General features: G+C 38.7%; 1 protein-coding gene across 2 annotated transcripts in view; it reads right to left on the bottom strand.

Annotated features, from left to right (window-relative positions):
* Nucleotides 1-2,321: 2,321 nt before the first annotated feature.
* SLC12A4 (solute carrier family 12 member 4) overlaps nt 2,322-19,702 on the bottom strand; it is a 50,335-nt gene continuing 32,954 nt past the window's right edge. For both annotated transcript variants that reach the window (XM_080553016.1, XM_080553015.1), the window contains exons 9-24: nt 19,191-19,355; nt 19,004-19,102; nt 17,080-17,137; nt 16,467-16,641; nt 15,940-16,058; nt 15,366-15,464; nt 14,889-15,008; nt 13,368-13,472; nt 12,289-12,457; nt 10,969-11,164; nt 9,815-9,984; nt 9,470-9,601; nt 9,267-9,374; nt 8,277-8,461; nt 5,487-5,620; nt 2,322-3,486 (exon numbers count right to left, since the gene is read on the bottom strand). In XM_080553016.1, the coding sequence (XP_080409142.1) occupies nt 3,395-3,486; nt 5,487-5,620; nt 8,277-8,461; nt 9,267-9,374; nt 9,470-9,601; nt 9,815-9,984; nt 10,969-11,164; nt 12,289-12,457; nt 13,368-13,472; nt 14,889-15,008; nt 15,366-15,464; nt 15,940-16,058; nt 16,467-16,641; nt 17,080-17,137; nt 19,004-19,102; nt 19,191-19,355 (2,126 nt within the window). In that variant the 3' untranslated portion in view covers nt 2,322-3,394. The remainder of the gene's footprint in view (nt 3,487-5,486; nt 5,621-8,276; nt 8,462-9,266; nt 9,375-9,469; nt 9,602-9,814; nt 9,985-10,968; nt 11,165-12,288; nt 12,458-13,367; nt 13,473-14,888; nt 15,009-15,365; nt 15,465-15,939; nt 16,059-16,466; nt 16,642-17,079; nt 17,138-19,003; nt 19,103-19,190; nt 19,356-19,702) is intronic.

Raw genomic sequence — 19,702 nt, 5'->3', positions numbered from 1 at the left:
GTTTTTTCCTTCCCGAGGGAACTACTGAAGAAGCAAACATTATTATGGCTGACGCAGATGAGAAAATGAGAAACGGGGCAGGGGAGGAGGATGTGTTGTTTAAATTGAAATATTTTAATTTATCACGTTTCATTTCCTATCAGTGCATCAAGAATTCAGAGATGTTCTGTTTAAATGAATACCATGAGAAATTACCACTCAACATTAATTTACAAAGAATCTGGGTAACTGCTGTGGTATTTCTTCAAGCCCAGGGAACCACCAAATGAGGCGCCCTAGCGCCCTCTTGTGGATTTTAGTGTCTACAGAAAAAAAAATTGAGAACATTTTAGGGCTATGAAGGCTAAGCTGCTGCACAAGGAGAGTAACGTTACGGGTCCACACAGAAAGTAAAGCAGTCTTTTGATTGCAAGTTTTTTTTTGATTGCTAGTTTTCTGAAGGTGAAGGCTAAAGCAAGCAGAAAGCTCCTCCTTTGTTCTACAGTACTTTTTTTTTTTTTCTCAATGTTCCTAATTATTCAAAAATTAGGCCATTGAGTTTTTAGGTGTAATTCTCTATATATGCTTCTGTATACAGGCAGTTTGTATCAAATTAACCTGGCTGTATTGTAATAGCAATGTTCTCATCTCCTAGCAAAATAAGCTTTCAAGAGCATGGACAAGAAGGGAAGATGACCATTTCGTTACCCTTACAGAAGCTCAGTGCTCTGTTTCTCACTCAGCTTTTTCCATGCTACTTCCAGTTTTCACCAGCATGCACCCTCAGACTCTGCACTTTGATGTAAACTATGTGTCAGAGGAACTTATCTTGAACCCACTGTATACAAAGATACCTTATATAATTGGAGCCTCCTAAATCCTTGGTGCCCGTACACTGCTGAATTATTTATCTGTATTGCATAGAACAAAATCAGAAAACCCCACCTAATGTATCTGTAAGGACGTTCACTCACGTTAAAAACATACTAAAGCCACAAACAGGTTACTTAGGTCAGGCAGCAGATGGCACTGAAATCCCTTTATGAGATGGAGTCATCATCCAAATGCATAACATTTCATGAGGAGTAAGGGTATGTGTTTCTCAGCATGTTTATAAGATTACATTTAGTGAAAAAATAGTTAATATCTCACAATTGGATCCACAAAAGTCAGAGAAATAAAATGATTTTGTAAACTATTATTCCTATAGAATACTTGCAAATAAGTGCTGTTATGGTTGCTGTACACTTACTTACTGTTAATCAGTCATCTGAAGATGTAAAAATGATCTCTTTACAAGTAGCCTACTGTTTACAAACAAGAGCTTTTTTCTTTTTTTATTAATGCTTTCCATTGTCTTTAAAATGTGAGTGAATTTTCATTTTCAAAACTTGGTCAAAGCAAAGACTGTTCTTCTTTGGGCTGCCCAGGGAAGTGGTTAAGTCACCATCCCTGGAGGTTTTTAAAAGATGTTTAGATGTAGAGCTTTGTGATATGGTTTAGTGGAAGACTTGTTAGTGTTAGGTCAGAGGTTGGACTTTGTGATCTTGGAGGTCTCTTCCAATGTAGATGATTCTGTGATTCTGTAATAATCATCATCATCTAGTAGAGCACATCCTAGAGTTGTTTCCTGGCAGTATTCTTGCAGGGGTCTTGTATGTACCAATACCATCCTTCTGCCTTCAGCTATGTCCTATTTCCCAGAGAGAACAAACTTAGGCCTCAGCTATAAAACTCTTATAAAAAAAACATTTTTTTATTATAATGTTCTTATTCAAGACAGAAGTCTGTCTAGTTTTTCAGATTTCTGTCTTACAGACAGTTGGTCCTGCTGTCGTCAAAGGAACCAACCAGGCATATTATCGTGACAGAGTTGACAGAACTAGCATACCAACTAGCAGGATCACGTGGGTCAGGGGAACATGTCAATCCCACCTTTTCTTCTCATAGTACTAAATCCTTCCAGTAGAGGATAGCTCACAATTGTCCGTTGTAGGGGATTACTGCTTTTCCAGACAGCTAGAAATCTTGAGGGGGTACCAGCTTGTGTGTTTCATAGTCCACAGGCATGGAGTTATACTCAGCTATTACATGGCAGTAACTCCAACCGCAGGAGCCTTTACTCACTTAGGCACACCACCGGGCTTTTGAGACTAAGCTGGTAACTCCACAGTGCCGTACCTGTTCCATCTGGGTGAGCACCAACACCTCTGCACCACGTTCCCTGCACGTACTGGATGCACCTGTGCAGATGCACTGAAATCAGACCACAGTAATTCTGCAAGGTGAGGAAAAATACAGGATTCCTAAGGAATTCACTACAGCACACAGAACAGAGAATAGGTTCAAAGTGTATGCAACGTTTTATTGAAAAAATACGAATGTTCTGTACATAAAGTACAACTCAATGGGCTTGACAAAATCCAGAGACTTATTGGTTAATAAGGGTCATCTTTTCTTCTTTTTCCTCTAAGGACATAAAGCATAGAATGAAGCAGCAGGTCCCCTGTACTTGTGTAAGTGCAATCCCATCGCGGTGCGTGCAGCATAGCACCTGGCTCTACACATGGGACTCCAACATGCTCAATGTACTTTGATGGATGGTCTGCAAGAAATTTAAAGCATGGAAGAACTGCACAGGACTGGTCCTTCAATCCATTGATCATTCCAAATTTATTGTGAGATCTCTGTACTCCTAAGCAGCCTGCATCTGCATATCCAATATTTCTGACAAATAAATACAAAAATAAATAGGGATCTGGCCTCACAGAACCTCAAGTCTCAGAAGCAACACAATTTGTAGCAAGCTACATAATTTCAACTGTATCAACATAATTTATTTAAATCTCTATCAATAAATGTATTAAAAGTATAAATTCTTATCCAATACTGAGAGTTTAGTTCTGGAAATAAACCCAGAAAAACAAAAGCTTTTTCAGTACTCTCTTACAATTTAGTGTGCTCTTAGAAAATGCTTTATAGCTGAACTTCAGCAGAAACTAGCTGCTATATAATGTAATTCTATCCCCCAAACCTAATATAAAAAGCTTTTTAAATCTTTTTACAGTAACTGGCTTTCGTGTCCTAACTTTACATACAGTTACTAAAAATACTGCGTATAGCAGTGTTGTCTAAAAAATAGGTTTAATGGTAAAACTACATGCACAAATGCTGGAGTACCGAAGCAGAAACTGAATAAGGTGGCAGCTTCACAATTAATTTATGTTGCTAATTGGATGGTGTAACAATACTGCAATCCCAAAAGATATGTATGTTGCAAATGGAAAGACAATGATCAGGACTGGATGAGGAGAAAGTTAGGCAAAAAACCTTTTTTTTCTTCTCCATTTAAAACTGGAATGTCCGTTATCACCAAGAAGGTAAATGTAGGCCAGCATTAGAAACTTATACTAAATCAGGAGTAAATTGTGATGACTTCTCGGCCACCTCCTCTGACAAGTAATACTCTCTCCAGACCCTCAGTCAAGACTTCAAGAAACTCCATGTCTGTTTCAGTAAAGTCAAGGACAAAAATGTCAAAACCAGAATACACAGTGATTAGCTCCCCCTTACAGAATTGTAGTAAAACCTTGGATTTGTAATGCTGTAGGCAATGAAAAAACTAATCTCTGAACAATCCCACTAGTTTGTACTTATTACAACTCAAGACAGGAGGAACTTTCCTACATGCAAATTTTGAAAAACTTAGGGAAATGGAATTTTTCCAACTGTTAGCATATGCTACTTGTGGCTGAATGCATTTCTACATGCTTGTGTTGTGAAATATCTCACTGGGAGATGCCAAATGAGAGCTGAGTTTAAACTGTATTCCTTAACAAAATTTGACATGTGTATTTATCTTTCTAAACAGATACAGATGGTGGCCGTTGCATAGGACTAATGACAGTTGTTTATAAATGCAAACCAATTATTTTATACACAGAATTTATTACTACTAACATAAAGATACATTTAAGAAAATCCCTAGCGGACTCACACTTTTCACCCCTGTTTTGCAAAGTAATAGGCCTCTGACTATGTAAAAGAGGAATCAGTGCTTTTAGGCGGACTCAGATGCAGTTACAAAACCTACTTTTTTGTGCATGCCAGCAGTACAGCAAGTTGCATTAGTGCATGGTTCAGCATGACCCATAGATGAACTCCAGTCTAACGTATTTTCAAAAATATTCCTCCTTTTCAATATGAACTGCTTTCATCACAAAGGCATTGGGGAGACAAGACAAGGAACATACTACCCCAAAATTTTGTACCTACTACTTAGTTCTGAGTAAATTCTGGGGTTTGGGGAGGGTGAGGCAGAGTTGGGGAAGGAATCCAATGGATAAAAGCAAGCTTTATAAATTTGCTTGAAAGCAACACTCAGATCATTTTGGTGGGAAAGTGAAAGAACACCAAGCTACACAGACACTCCCTCCGAGCTGCTCTTTGTGAATATTGCACGCTGTTTGGTCACAGCAGCTGCCTCTCCAGGGAAGCCTGGAGGAATAAGCATCATTACCCAAAGTTACCACTGCCTCAAGTTCAAAATCTCTCCTGAGCTGTAGTAGCTGTGGTTGAAACGCATTTATGCTGAGGAGTGTTTTTATCCCTTCCTCAGCCAGCAGGCTGTTGAGTAACAACTGTTACCACCACTATCTCCTAGTTTCAGGAGAAAACTGCAATCTTTTGGTCTGGATCCACAACTCAGCGATATATAGTTTTTGGCATGGTTCAATAAAAGGCTTGCTACCTTAGCAGCCCATCTAGGCCTGAAGAGCAGCTGTGGACAGTAAATTGCCAAGCCAACAGGCTCACCAGATTGCAGCTCCTCAACTCTGGCCTTGCTTAGAGGCATGGTACAATTATCCCTCTACGTGCCTGAAGAGGTAGGTTTGAATTTTAATCTTATCAGGGCATTACTCTTGCAGCTAAGCTTCCAAATTCTGATGTGAGAGCAGATGCCTGAGAAACACCCTCTCCGTAAGGACTTCAAGCTCACTCAAGTTCAGACACTGCCCTATCCAGAGCACTGCCTGCGGTGATGCCTCCTTAAACATCGACAAGTCAGTGTTGTGGACTTCATTCCCACAAGCAGATGCCCAGCCTTTAACTAACTCTGTACATAGGACAGCATTGTCCATACACCTTTCAGAGTTGGCCTTTGCTCCTGCCCTCAGCCGTGTTACATGTTGTCAAACTGTTTAACCTTTTCTGTAATGGCAAAATAATCACAAATGAATTATGCCATTTTTGCCAAAGTGAGACTTTGCAAGGGGCTGGTAAACTAAATTAAGAAAGAATTTAGACAGGAGCGATTTCAAGGCTTCCAGAGCAACCAGTGGCAAATTTAAAGCAATTATTATATAGCAGCCACGGGTAAGTACTCTCCACTCAGTACAAACCTTGTCACACGTGATGGCCTGACACCACTTGTGGCAAAAACAACTTCAAGAGCACAGATTAAAGAAAGATTTTGTATGTGGCCCAAGCCTTGCCTGAAAGGATACAGTTTTCATCACCGTCGGTATTCTTTGGAGGACCAGGCATATTGAGGAGAACAAGTCTGGCATCGTGGGATCTATTAACAATAACTTCATTGAGCTTCACTGCTGTGTGCATTCTTCGAACGTTAGATTGGTTCCTGCAGAAAAAGCACATTCAGATGTACTGTTAGAAACATACCCCTGAAAACTGAATGATTAAAAAGTCCTTAAAAGCATACCTTAAGTCTCCTAAATACCCTGTTAAGCATCAGCACACAGGAATTTTTTTCCCTGGAGTTAGGTCTCCAGCTGTTGGCGTTATGCTGCTCTTTACAAGCACAGTCTATAAAGATGATTTACAGTCTTTCATCAGACGTTAAAAACACCTTTGCCCAAGGACTTGCTCTTTGACTATGGGCATTTGAGACTGCAGTCTTCACTTCTGGCAGATGCCCTTACTCCCATGGGGGCACAAACAGACCTCTCATGGCTCAGTACCACAAAATTCATCAGAGACCTAGCAGAACCCAGCAGGAAGCTGGCAGCCCCACGCTCCATCCACACATTCTGTGAGTGGATTTGTCTGTGTGTTGAACAGCAGTTGACATCTCCAGAGAAAGCCTGGCTTCCTACAGATTCATAGGCTACAAGTGGCTGGATGCCTGCCTGCTTGGGGGGCTTTACTGATGCTTACAAACAATTTTAACCTTTCCTTCATTGGGACACTAATCAAACTTTGTGCCTGGCTATTTGCAAGAGAAGCCTATGATCTCTAAAATCTCAATCATGCTTTTAATTTGAGTAGCCACTTGATTCAAAAGTTATGAGAGAGAAGAGAACAGATGCAGCATGATCTCACAAGCTTCTGTTCTTTAAGAATGCAGGTTAACGTAGGTACAGGATTAATTTTTCAGAATATATCATCACAAAATAACCAATTCATGCAGGAACAGAACTGAAAAGTATTCTTTGGGGATTCTGAGCCTGGGAATGTTTCCTTCCTAAAGGAAATCAACCATTATTCTAGTACTGTAAAAGGAAAACAGAACAGAAATAGACTTAAAGGAAGAGTAGATTTGCAGCTTTGAGGATTCTCCACTTTTTTCTTCTTCAATTTAATATATTAAAACAAGGTATTAGTAGAAACAAATTGAAGATGAATATGCAGTTTTTCTGATGCAGTTTTACATGTTATGAGTTAAAGTCTTTAGTAACCTTGCTGCTCTTCCAAATACTTAGGTTTGCAAATATGTATTTTACGTATTTTATATACACAGAGAACAGAAGATGCAATGGTACAATTTATGTTTGTTATACTAACAACACAATTTATCCACTTTGAATTACCTCTTTGTTATTCCATGTTCTTATTTAATTTAGAGCAAGGACATCCTCTGTCTTTACCACGTCAGTTTCAGAAAGCCAGGGACAACACAGAGACATGCCAGATTATGTTTACAGGAAGTGAGGAAGAAACCAGCACCAGAAACAATGTACTGTTATTAACTATGTACAATTTTGGAAAAGTAACTGATAACTAAAGGTTTGGTGTTCTCTAAAGTGACATTTAAATTTGGCATCTCCCCAGTCATTTGAAGTTGTAGGCTATGAGAAAGGGTTTGTTAGTGTCCAGAAACTGCCAGAAATAACATCATAGCAGTGTTGTGGAATGAGAGCTGCTCTAAATGAAGAATGTTTCCCATATCTTATGTCATACTCTGCTTAAAAAAATGGGCTCAGACCTGTAATTGTTTTCTTTCGTGATTTGTCAGTATAACTTGTGGTTTGTTACACACTATTTATAGTGATACTCATCTTAAGTGGCTAATCTTACTCCCTTTAAAACCACTGCTAAGACTGCTTAACTCTAACTCCTTTTCTTTTCTTCCATAATTACATATAGTTTTCCTGCTTTTTAGTTGAGAAGATGAAGTCTTCCCTCTCAACCATCTTAAGGCACTTCTACGTTAAATAACAAACTTACAAGTTTTCCCATTCTCTGAAAGCATGGAAGAGGAAAAAGTACAGGTAGTTAACACCAATTTCAGCAGAATTTCTACAGTATATAAACTATGTATGATTCATCCTAAAGCCGATCCGAATTCTCACTGATTTTTTGGGAAGAAAAATCTGTAACTTTGCCAAGTGTGCAAAGCTGGCCGAGTGAACTCTTATGTAAGATGCAATACATCAGAGAGGTCACAGGGCATTCACACATTTTTATTCCAAGTCAAAAATAGAGCTTTATGTCCAGCTATTCAAAGGGTGCACACGTGGCAATGTTAAGGCTGTAGTTATATGTCAGTGCTCCCTCAGAAGCAAATCCATCTTAGAGGGTTTTAATCAAACATATATTCTATTCACAGTCATTCATCACCATCTCCACAGCCTCTTCCTTGCTGCATTTAACATCCACACTCCACATTAGATCAGTAAAATTATCGGTCTTTTATTAATTGCGATTTGATCAGTGAAATTACAGGTCTTCTATTAACTGTGATTAGATCAGTGGAATTATTAATCCATTTCTTTAATTGTGTATCTTGTTGATGTATTTGGGAGGCAGGAAGAAAGTTATAACAGGCTTTAACATCTCCAGTTTATAACTTGACTATACCAAGTAAAATAGTGAGGCATGTGTGCCACATTTAATTGGTTAGAGATTTCTCAGGAGGCTAACTGCTGTCTTTTCAGTAGTCAGATCTCAGTGCTTATTGCACAAGTCTAACCAACCATTAGGAGGGACAAGACAAGAAACGCAAAGCACAACTAGATTGTCAGGAGGTGCAAACTGTTGACTCTGACAAGACTCACGGCTTAATGCTGATGAGATCTCTAAAGCTTCCCACAGCACTGCCTCGGTTCCGCTTCTCAGCATCACATTTCTCTTTTGTCCAGGTCATCTGAATGTTCTCAGGAACTGGGTCCCCCTCATCTTCTTCATCTGAGTACAAGCTTTCCAGTCGTGCTATTGAATGTCTGTCCTTTACCAGCTGAGCCTAGAGGGCACATGAACAACAAGGTGAACTTAGCTTATTTTGCCATCTGAGGTTCTTTTTAAGCAATAAAAGACTTTCTGTTCTATTGTATCCTTTATTTTGTACAGTCAGTTTAGTGTCTAGGACAGTTCAGATGTCAAACATCTGCCCTAGCTAATAACCTTACATACCAACCTGACTTTAAACTGTTTAGGTGAGTGTGAGCCATGCAGAATTTGGACTAACAGAGGCCTAGGTCTGTATATATACAAGAAGAAAAGACTCCATGTCACATCATGATGTGGTCTGAAACAGTGGATGTCTGACTCAAAATTGATGATAAAGAAGTTGAACAAGTGCATGCACAAAAATAAGACAATACACTTGGCTATGAAAGGTGCAGACTCACAGTCCAAACTAGAATGAAATCTTCAGTAGGAAAACAGGATACTCTATAAATTGAGACAAACCCCAGACATCCCATACAAAGCAAAACCAAAGTTAAAACACAGTTGAGACTTACATCCTCACGTCACTGAGGATCGCTTACACTGCAAAGTAGAACATACAAATTGTTTCTGCAGCTTACATGCTGCCATTGTTTTCCCCCATACCAAATGATTTTTAGAGTGGGTTTGCAAGTGCAGCCAGGCTATTCAATGACTATATGCAATTTTGGGAAACAAAAAGCTACACTAGAAGAATTTCCTTATAGCTTTTAGAACACAGGACTTAAGTTTAGAAGCAGCTATATAAAACACCACCAGGAAGGAACTTTGTGTCATCCACCTCAGCAGCCCATAATAATCAGCCACAAATAACATACCTCCCTTTCCCTCTCTGTTTTTGTCAGCCTCATTTGCCTCAGCATCTGAGATCTCTGCTCCATCATAAGAGTTCTCTCGTAAGTATATGCTGAGATATCACTATTGTGCTGCGGAAATAAGAAACACGTTTTGCTCTTTTAATCAAGTCATAATCAAACACCACCATTTCCCTCAAAGTGAAAAATGGGCTCAAATTTCTTACCATTTCTACCACTTCTACCTCTGCCTCTATTCGGAGTTGATAAAGGAAAGTAGCCAAGTCCTTCTTCATCTGGATGCTGTTATCATCCATCTGAGCCACAGTAAAAATTCTCATTTTGCATTTTCTCCAAACCTGGAGGAAGGGAACATATATTCTCAGAACCTTTGAACCAGTAACACTTTGCTATATGAAACAGAAACCTACCAATATAACCGTGTTTTTTTTTGTTATTGTTGTTTTTTGTTTTTGTTTTTAAATCAGCACAAGCTCTGCTCCTGGGCCTTTCTTGTTTACACTAATGCACACCAAAGTGGTTGGTAACAAAGTCTCTCTCTAGCTCCTTACTTTGTGCTGTTTGAGTAGAAAAGGAAGAAGCATCAACATGCCCCCATCATGCACAATCCACCACACATCAATGTTGCCTTCATTGTAACGCTCGTGGTTGCTGGGGTAGAAAGACACATTTTTGGGAACCAGTAGAGCCAGATGGGCTGCAGTTGTGCAACGAACAGTACCTGCCAGATGGGGGAAGAACAAACAGTTAGTTAACTCTGATTCTGCAAGAGTGATCTACAGTTAAAAAGTTACTCACTAAGCAAATGTCAGCAAACTGTAAAAGTCACCGCTTACAAACAGAAAAGAAGTACATAAAGACTTGTACAGACAGGTCAGGCCAAACGCAGCTAGGATAAAACAGACTTACAGGAACACAAGCCCTATTTCATGTCTGAAATAAATGCTGCGATCTTCAAAGCTAAGTGCAAGGAGGAAGCATCTGCTTTGTTCTAATTTTACTGTGTTAAGTAGTTGAACCATCCGAGATGACAGGGGAACGACAGAGATATAGCAGGACAGTGTTAGCTCCAGCAGTTAAAATGGATAGATTAGCACCTATGAAAGGACAGAGATTATCTAGGAAAGAAATTATTGTTTTCCACAAAAACAGTACCCTTGAACTCTGTAATTTTTAAGCATTCATTAGAAAGACGAACTTTAGCTGCTACATTCATCTTTGGAGATCTTTCATGGGCCTCCTAGCTACAAGTGATATTTCAAATGTATTGTGAGAAATCATCTACAGGAAATCTGCTTACTGCTTTGCCTGAAAGCATAGCTATATTTTTTCCCCCTTTCTCCTCAGCTGCATCAGCTGGTCTCACATGAGAGATTTTATTTCCCTCATGAACTTCACCTCAACTGCTGTACTTACTCCTTTCGTAATGCAATTCTAAAGACTTCAAATTATCGCATTTATTTAAAAAAAAAAAAAAAAAAATCCACAACCCTAGCACTGGAATGTAAATCTGTAAGATTGCATTTATTTTCTAAGACTTAGCTCCATCAGCTCAACAATAAGTTCATGTTCGATAGCTGAAACAAAAAATTATAAAAACAAAACCAGTTTTACAAGAATTCTGCTGAAATCCCCAGTGCGTACTGTATATGTAATAAACATCTTGGTGCACAATGTTTGATCACACAGAACCTTCAAAACTCACCTATAAATGTCTTCCACGACCTTGGATCTTCACTTTGCCTCCAGCCATACGGCCATCCCAAAACCACAGTGTTGTGTTTCATGCCACCTAGCCCACAGGACTGGATCAAGTGGGCAATTCCTTCTCGAACTTTATTGGCTACAACTACCTGACAGAATCCTTTCACCTTCTCAATGTCCATCATATTTTTAATAGTCTGGAAGATAGACAAGGAAAAACCTCACAACAAAGAGAAACTCTAAGTCTTGGTCTATCATTTGATTACAGCGTAAATTCTTTGTTCATATGTCCACACGTAAAATACATTGTAAGGCAAAGTGGATGAGCAGATTCTGCTCATCTGCTTTCCTTAATAAAACAGCAGAGAGAGCATACACTCATTGTATATAATATCTGCTGAAAACACGTAAGGTTCCCTTCCAAATATAATTATTTCTAAGATATAAAGATAGCTTTTTTGTTTGTGTAATAATCTCTTACGCATAAAAATTGTAGCAGTTAGTGATATCTGTGTTCCTATCTCACTTTCCATTCTCTAATTTTAAAACAATCAACTTATTAAATACACTTAATTAGCTTCCCTTGGATTTCTAGTTTCAGATATCTATGTAACTTGCTGTGTTATTATATTCAACTTACAAATATGAGCACTAAACCCCCACTCAAAACCACTAACACCCCACATACCATGCCCTTTATTTGTTTAAATAAACTCACTCAACCACAGGCCTATGAATTAGTTTTTCCTTTGTAACTGTGTTCCTGTACAAAAACCCTTTAGGGAAAACAACGATGGGCAGATGCTGCACAGATGTAAGCAGGGCTATGATGTCATGTTTTTACATATTGAGGAAGATGAAATGATTTAGTAACAAATTTTCAAGACCACCCTTTAACACTTTTTGTGATAATTTTATCACCATACAGTGATGAAAGCACCACAGCACATTTGCTAAATTTATAATAATTGAAAGTCACTGAAATGTTCCTTGGTATGTTTAGAAACTAAATAGTCACCTTCCCTCCATTAGTCCGCATATATAAACTCCCACAGCAATTATTTCTTATAAATCAAGAGGTTCACGCAGTCAGGCTTTTTCTATAGGTTGCAAGCATTTATCTTTTTATGTTCTCAAAGCTACAATTGACAGCTGAAACTTTTGCAAGCTCTGTACCAAACAAAAGTAGTACTACTCAACTAGTACTGTATTTCATGGAAGTCTCAGTAATACGCTTTTTTCCATGTAAGTTTATTAAACTTTTACATTACCTGCCCGCTGACCCCTCTCTTTCCTTTAGGAATTTGTTTAAAGCACTGACCTGTTCAGCAGCCTGGGCTTCTCCATAAGTTTCCAAGAAATTCCCTTGGATCACTGATCCTATGATAGTTAAACCTTTGCCAGCTTTCAGCTGGGATGCAAATGTTAACAATCTAGGGTATTTTACGTGCAAATCTTCATCAAGTTTCAGAAGCACCAGCAACTGAGGCCTGGAGAAAATAAAAAGGGAATGCATTTTTGTATTAATGCTTTTTGCAAAAACACTTATAAAAAACTGTTTCTTTCAATACTTTAATTGTGCTTGAATACAGTACACTCTTTCTATATCTCCTGTGTTTGGAGGGTTTTAATTAATATTTTCTTTCTCTCGATTTGAAGCAGATTGAAGCACTGAGGGAATTGTTCTGCTGTATTGTTTTGACAGTCATAAAACCCATTAATGTACTCAGCTTAAGAGACTTGCATTAGTGTTTTGGTTGATTTTTCAAGGCTCTGTTAAGCACAAGTAGAGCGCATGCTGTGTTCAGAAGAGTAAGGCTGTCCCTCCAGATCCGTCTTGTGCCAAAACATTGGGAAACATGAATGCTTTTACCTAAACATAGATCCCACTTGCTCTCCGTCCCTTAAGATACCATTACGCATCTGCTACATTATTTTCTCTCTTAAGCTATGGTTAAGCAAGTTCCAAAAGATTTATAGAATACTTAAGGTAGATGCTCGTCCTCTTGTTCAGAGCCTGACAAGAATTTTGCAATGCATAACTGTGAGGAGGATTCTGTAATCTGGCTTGACACACAAAGCCAGAGGGAGAAATGTAGGTTACTCTTCCAGTTTTTAAGTCTAGAATGATAGCAGCGACTTCTTCACACCCCTAGTGCAAATTACAATGGCCCTCTGCACTCAGTCATCTTTATAGTTTCCCCAATTTCCACTTCTGATTTGGCATTTATATATATATTTAATATAATATTATCATAATATCAATGTATTGTATTTATTTATTTTCTTGGCATTTAGATTCAAGCACACAGATTCCCAAAATCTGTTTGCAATCCCATTAAAACCTTACATGTAAATAGATAACCACAACAGGACATGTTACTAGTCTAAAATGAGTACCTCCAGTTCTTTGTGTGCGGAGGGCCCTCCTCCAGTCTGAGTAAGGCGTATCTTGCTGCGCTGAGCGAAAGACCCCGGATACCATCACCCCATTCCTTCTCTGCACTGTGAAGGACATCATTTAGCCATCATTCAGTTTTATGAGCATTTAAATTATTTATAAGCATTTAAAGGATCATCCAGTTCCAGCCCCCTGCCATGGGCAGGGACACCTCCCATCAGCCCAGGCTGCCCCCAGCCCCATCCCTCCCAGCCCCATCCAGCCTAGTCCTGAACACCTCCAGAGATGGGGCATCCACAGCTCCTCTGGGCAGCCTGTTCCAGGGCCTCACTATCCTCAGAGTAAAGAATTTTTCTAATATTGGATCTAAATCTACCCTCTTCTAGCTTAAAGCCATTTGCCCTTGTCCTTTCGCTGCACTCCCTGACAGAGTCCCTCCCCAGCTTTCCTGTAGGTCCCCTTTAGGTACTGGAAGGCTGCTGTAAGGTCTCCCCAGGGCCTTCTCTTCTGCAGGCTGAACAACCCCAATTCCCTCAGCCTGTCCTCGCAGGAGAGATGCCCCAGCCCCCGATCACCTTTGTGGCCCTGCTCTAGGCTCATTCTAATAGGTCGCTGTCCTTCAGGTGCTGAGGCCCCAGAGTTGAGCACAGGCTCCAGGTGGGATCTCATGAGAGCAGAGCAGAAGGGGACAATCCCCTCCCTCGCCCTGCTGCCATGCTGCTTTTGGTGCAGCCCAGGACACGGGTGGCTTTCTGGGCTGCAAGTGCACCTTGCTGGCTCATGCTGAGCTTTTCATCAACCAACACCCCCAGGTCCTTCTCCTCAGGGCTGCTCTCAATCCATTCTCCATGGATTAATACAGCATGTATCACATGCACATGTACCAGGTACATATATGTATGTGATACATATCACACAAGCAAAATGCAAATATTTCAGTCAAATCTATATGACACCACCATCTTCCTGGATTTAATTTGTAATCAACACTCTGCTCCAGAGGTTTCCCAAGCATAATCAAACTTGGAATAATGAATTTTAATACATCATTTGTTAAAATCAGGTTATACAGCCATACCACAGCCATACTCCATCACATACTGACAATCTCAAGCGACCTAACCTGCAGAATCGGCTTTTCAATACCCATTCTAGACAGACCTTTACGTCAAATAAACTGAAATAAGATGGCTGCCTTCAGGTGTTCTGGGCCGGAGGTAATTGCGTGTGATAACAGAAATAAAAGTCCTCAACCAGGGTTTCTGCTTCCTGTGATTCATAAATTTCACCAAACACCTTTAGGGGCTTAATAAAGTATGTCCCTGAGATTTCAGGGGCTGTTGTTTAGCAGCGACACAACAAAATAATGAGAGAAGAAAAAAAAAGTATTGCTAAGGGAAACCTAATTCAGATCTCTGGAGAGTGTCCATTCCTTTACTAATTGTCGTAAAGGCTGGAGATAATTCATAAATAATAGATCCAATCTCCTTCCTATCCTCTTCTGTTCATTTAATACTTACCCTTGATATTCAATGTACTTGTAAATCATGCCTGCAATAAGCATAGCTACCAAAGCATAATACCAAGATGAAATGAACATCAGTGCCAGGCAAATACTCATGCCTAAAAATGAGAGGGCCCTGAAAGAAAAGGCAAAGAGATTAGTGACTAGTAGCGCAGAAAAGCAATTAAATAAGTAACTTCAATTATTCTCTTGTTCTTTTTTCTTTAAAACTGTCTATTGTGAACTGGCAAAATAATACTTCCAGTAAATCTCCCTCATCCTCCACAGTTTTAGTATCCTGTTGTAGGAACAAAACTCTCATCCCATTAAATATTTGGGTCTGGCCCACTAAGAATATTACACTGATGTCCCCTTGTCTAGAACCAATATCCAGAGAAGCAAGACATGTTCACAACCTTCATGGAGAGGGCTCTCCCAAAACACATGCTGCAGATCACAGACCAGGCACTGAACATGCTGGCCTTTTGCTTACCAGTGATAGTATTTAAATCGGGGCCGCCAGTTTGGAGTTCTGAGAAGTGTTTGTACTGCACATGCTAGATTAACAAAGAGGTAGCACATCAAGAAAAACCTGCAGGAACAAACAAACAAACTTTTTAGCATACACATTTACAGATTATAATTACAATAATTATTTAGTCAAAATATCATGTGTGCCTACCCATTAATTTTCGTTAGCCTGAAATATCACTATAAAGTAGTTAGAACTTTTAATGGGATCAAGCTAGGTCCATCTGCAACATCAACCGTACCTTTTACGGCATTCTGCATTAAAAATAACATTTTCCTGAATGAAATAGCAGTCTGCCCAAAAACCTTTGTATTCAGAGAATATTCCAAAGCAGAAACAAATGAATTTATATGTAGAGTCACAGGTCAGAGAATTCATAGAAATAATAAAAGTGGAACTCAGGCTCTAGTAATTTGTTTTAGCAGTTTAAGATACAGTTATAAAAGACAATTAAATCAATCAAGATAGTAAAACTAAAAAGCATGTTTTTGGGGTTTTGTTCATTTGTTTTTATAGCATCCACCCTGTTCCTTACATTGAGAGAATTGGAGCCACCATGTCAAGGGAGGCAATAAGGATTCCCAGCTCAGCAATTAATGCTGTTAACAGAAGAGCCCATGTTGGTTCACCATTTGCTTTGCCATGACCAAAAACCTGAAGAAACAGAAGCATTTTCAGCTTTTATCATTAGATATTAAACATTTCTTCCAAGTATTTCATAAAGTTATAATGAAAAAAAGAAATCCATTTAGATAATAGTAACTTTCCTATGTATTTTCTTCTTGAGCAAGGAGTCAAATAATTCTAATGGCTTTCTCTACTTCATTGAATTAGATGTTAGACTTCTTCATAAAACTACCAAATATGTTTATTCAAAATCCTTCAAAAATATTCCTAGTTTTTAACAAATGAAAACAAAGCATTTAAAAAAAATATTGACCTTCACTTCAACGCAGGGCAGGCTAAGAAAAATAGATCTAATTTCCAAGAGCATAAAGTCAAATAACTGGTTAATAACTACATACAGAATGCCATTTATTAAAAAATAAAAAATGTACAAACCCAGAGGAAAGGAATAATGTTGTCCTTTGCTATTGCCTGCAGCAGCCGGGGGGCTCCAGTAAGGCTCTGTAAACCTGCTCCACAGGTAGAGAAGAAGGATCCTATCACAATGACCCATGGTGAGGGCCATGAAAGGGTGCCCACCACTAAGTTCTTGTTCACTGCATCACCGTACCTGCAGAGAGGAACAAGACATTCATGTTTAAAAAATATTTTGATACTCATGTTTGATTTTCTTGGTCAGTTTTAAGCTGTCATTTAAATATTATTAGATATTCTCTACAATAGGAAATACCGGAATTTGTAAACAATCTTAGATCTAATACACATGTAGGAAGTGTCTGCAACCTGATTTCAGCCATTTGAAATTTTTTTCAACCGTTTATTATAAAATTCTTGCTTTATTATCAGAATTATGATTCCATACTTTCATCTGGAATTACACAGTTCTTTTAAAAAAAAAATCGAAGTTTTAATGTTTAAAACACCCAACACAAACCAGTATCAGATACTCTTACAGATGGAAAGGCATCCAGAAGTAAAGGAAAAAAAAGAAAAAAGAAAAGAAAAATGAAGTAGAGCATTGAAGCAGTAAAACTTAATGGTTACTTACTTATCTCTCAGGACTACACCTTCTATGCAGGCTCCAAATAATAATACACAACTGAAGTCTTGGGTACACAGCGTGCTAAGGAAGCAGTACTTATTTAAACATGGCAGATAAAAACAACCATAAGAAATATTGTGAAAAGTTCAATATCTGCCTCTGTCCTACAGCATTTGTACTGCAGCATCTTCATAAACACATGGTAAAGCTAATGAGTAAATTAACACCTCATTGCTCATATATACCTTCTACTGTAAGTGACAAACAGTTATTATCCTAAGCTTTGATTTTTAAACTAAGATTGCTTTAAACGTTACAGTAGAGGAGATACCTTCACATACAAGAGAAGGAGAGAAGTAGGAAAGATTTCAATACCAATTTCTGTTCTACAGTAGCAGATTAAATTGATGTTTACATGAAAACCACTTCCTTTGAAGTTATTCTGAATGGACAGCAACCTATTACCTTGCACTTTCCCATTTTCCAGTCTCTGACAGCATTCACAACACCAATACACCTTTGAATATTTGGTTTATTATTAAACTGTACTATTTCTGCATCAGGGAGTATAAAATAATTCAAGTTTCTTGGTTCTGGCATTCCAGTAAAGGTTTTGATCTTGTGATTTTAGTTTGACTGTTTAAATTCTAAGCTCTACCCTCCAATTCCAAAATGTAATTATGAAATAAGAGGAATAATAAAAGGGGAAAAACCAATTGCTCCTTAAAATTATGGTGTTAGCCTTCCACTGGGTGGCGTATTAATAGCTATGTATAACATTATCCCTCATGAAAAAAGTTTTGAACTATAAAAATTAAAACACTAAAGCCAGGGGTTACATCTGTGACCTGTTTTAATAAGTATTACATGCAGAGGGAACAGTTTTTATGCTACGGAGTCAGTTCCAGAAGTAACATTTGGAAAAGCCTGTGCTCCTAAGAAGCTGAGACAAGTGAGCCGGGATCCTGACTGGTAGCTTTGCAAGGTTTGGCAAAAAACCACAGGTTCCAAACAGCAGAAGTTCCAGAAAAGGCACCTTCTCAGCCAGCTGACTTTTGGGTGGGATTTATTCAGAAAGCTCTTTATTTATTATTTTTTTTTTTTTAAGGTCTTGCTCATAATAAGTTTTTTGTCGGTTGGTTGGTTGTTTTTGGAGGGGTGGGTTTTTTGTTTGTTTTCTTCAGAAAATCTGTCTTTATAAGTGGCAGTTTAGGACATCAATGGCTACCTGAAGCTGAAAGACATCCCTCTAGCAGGAGAGAGGAGATTAAAAAAGACTTTCCTAAGCAGAGCTTCCATTGTCCTAAGCCCTCAAGAGTTTAACCTGCCATCTTCAACTGTGACGAAGGCTGTTCCTGTGAGTACACACTCAGCACCTGGAAATCTGGTACGAGGAACATCCTCATATTTTGCAAATTAGGTGCTCCAGTCTCAGTGGAAACAGGCTGGAAATGGCGAGTCATTCACAGCTACATGGAGCTCGCTACCGAGTGTTTGTAACACTTCTACACATGCCAGCTGGGGGTGTGTGCTAAGCATCTAGTCTAAGTCTGGTTTGTCTTGCCTTAAAATGTTCAAGAAAGCACATACTCCTTCCTGTCATTCAAACTAAAAATACTTGTTTAAGGACCTGAAATTTGTGATCCCTGTGTTTAAAGGTTTCCCTAAACTTAACAGTCCACAACATCCTAAGCAAAATATATACCCGTATTCAACCAGCCTGAAAACCTACAGATCCAGATTTTGTTGGAAAACAACAGGATTTCAATTCAGATGCTTTCAGCCCAAGGACTGCTTTTCTTTTTGGTTTTGCTAACCAATCATACTCACAATAATTTAGTCACCTGAAAGCAGTCCCATAAATCAGACACACAATCATTCATGTGAGTCTCTTAAACGCAGTAGGACTCCGCGAATTTTAAAAGGATACAGACAAGTGATGTGGTGACAATAGCGAGAATTGTTCCAACAGGAATGGATTTTTGTGCATCTTTTAGGTCCCCTGATCTGTTTGAACCAGCCATGATGCCTGAAAGTAAATTTTGGATGCAAGATCAAGGGAGTGAAGAAACCTCAGAGACCCAAGATGCCCTCTCCTCTTTTCCCAGTATTCTCACCGGTCACTGACGGGAAGAAGATGCCAACCAGTACCATGAATGAAGTAGATATATCCGAAAGCACATACAGATGAAGGTTGTTCTTCTGGCCTGCTACATCAACAGATGGGTGATGTGCTTTCTCCAGTATCTCTCCCTTCTCCAAGTAATTGCTCCATAAATTGTCTTCAAACACCACAGAAAAGAAAAGCATTATTTCAGTTCAAACTTGTTCTCATTATAATGGGTCTAAACTGAAGATTAAAAATGCAATTCATGCAATTCGGTGATCAACACAAATTAAGACATGCAGGTTACATGACAAAGTTTCTGTTTCATGCTTTCAAGGGAATCTGTAACAAAATAAATATATGTGAATGATCTACAGAGGTCTAGGCACTTTCCTTTAAAATTATGAAATGTAACATTCTTTTAACTTTATATCTATTTTAACCCCTAGAATTAGTCTGAGTATTTTTAACGAACCGTGATATCCACACACTCCTGAGAATCCAAAGCAGCAACATTAACCA

This window comes from Anser brachyrhynchus (assembly GCF_964034855.1).
Source record: "Anser brachyrhynchus genome assembly, chromosome: 12".
NCBI classification, from domain to species: domain Eukaryota; kingdom Metazoa; phylum Chordata; class Aves; order Anseriformes; family Anatidae; genus Anser; species Anser brachyrhynchus.
Note: the sequence above shows the minus strand (reverse complement) of the source record. Positions and strands in the feature narration are given on the sequence as shown.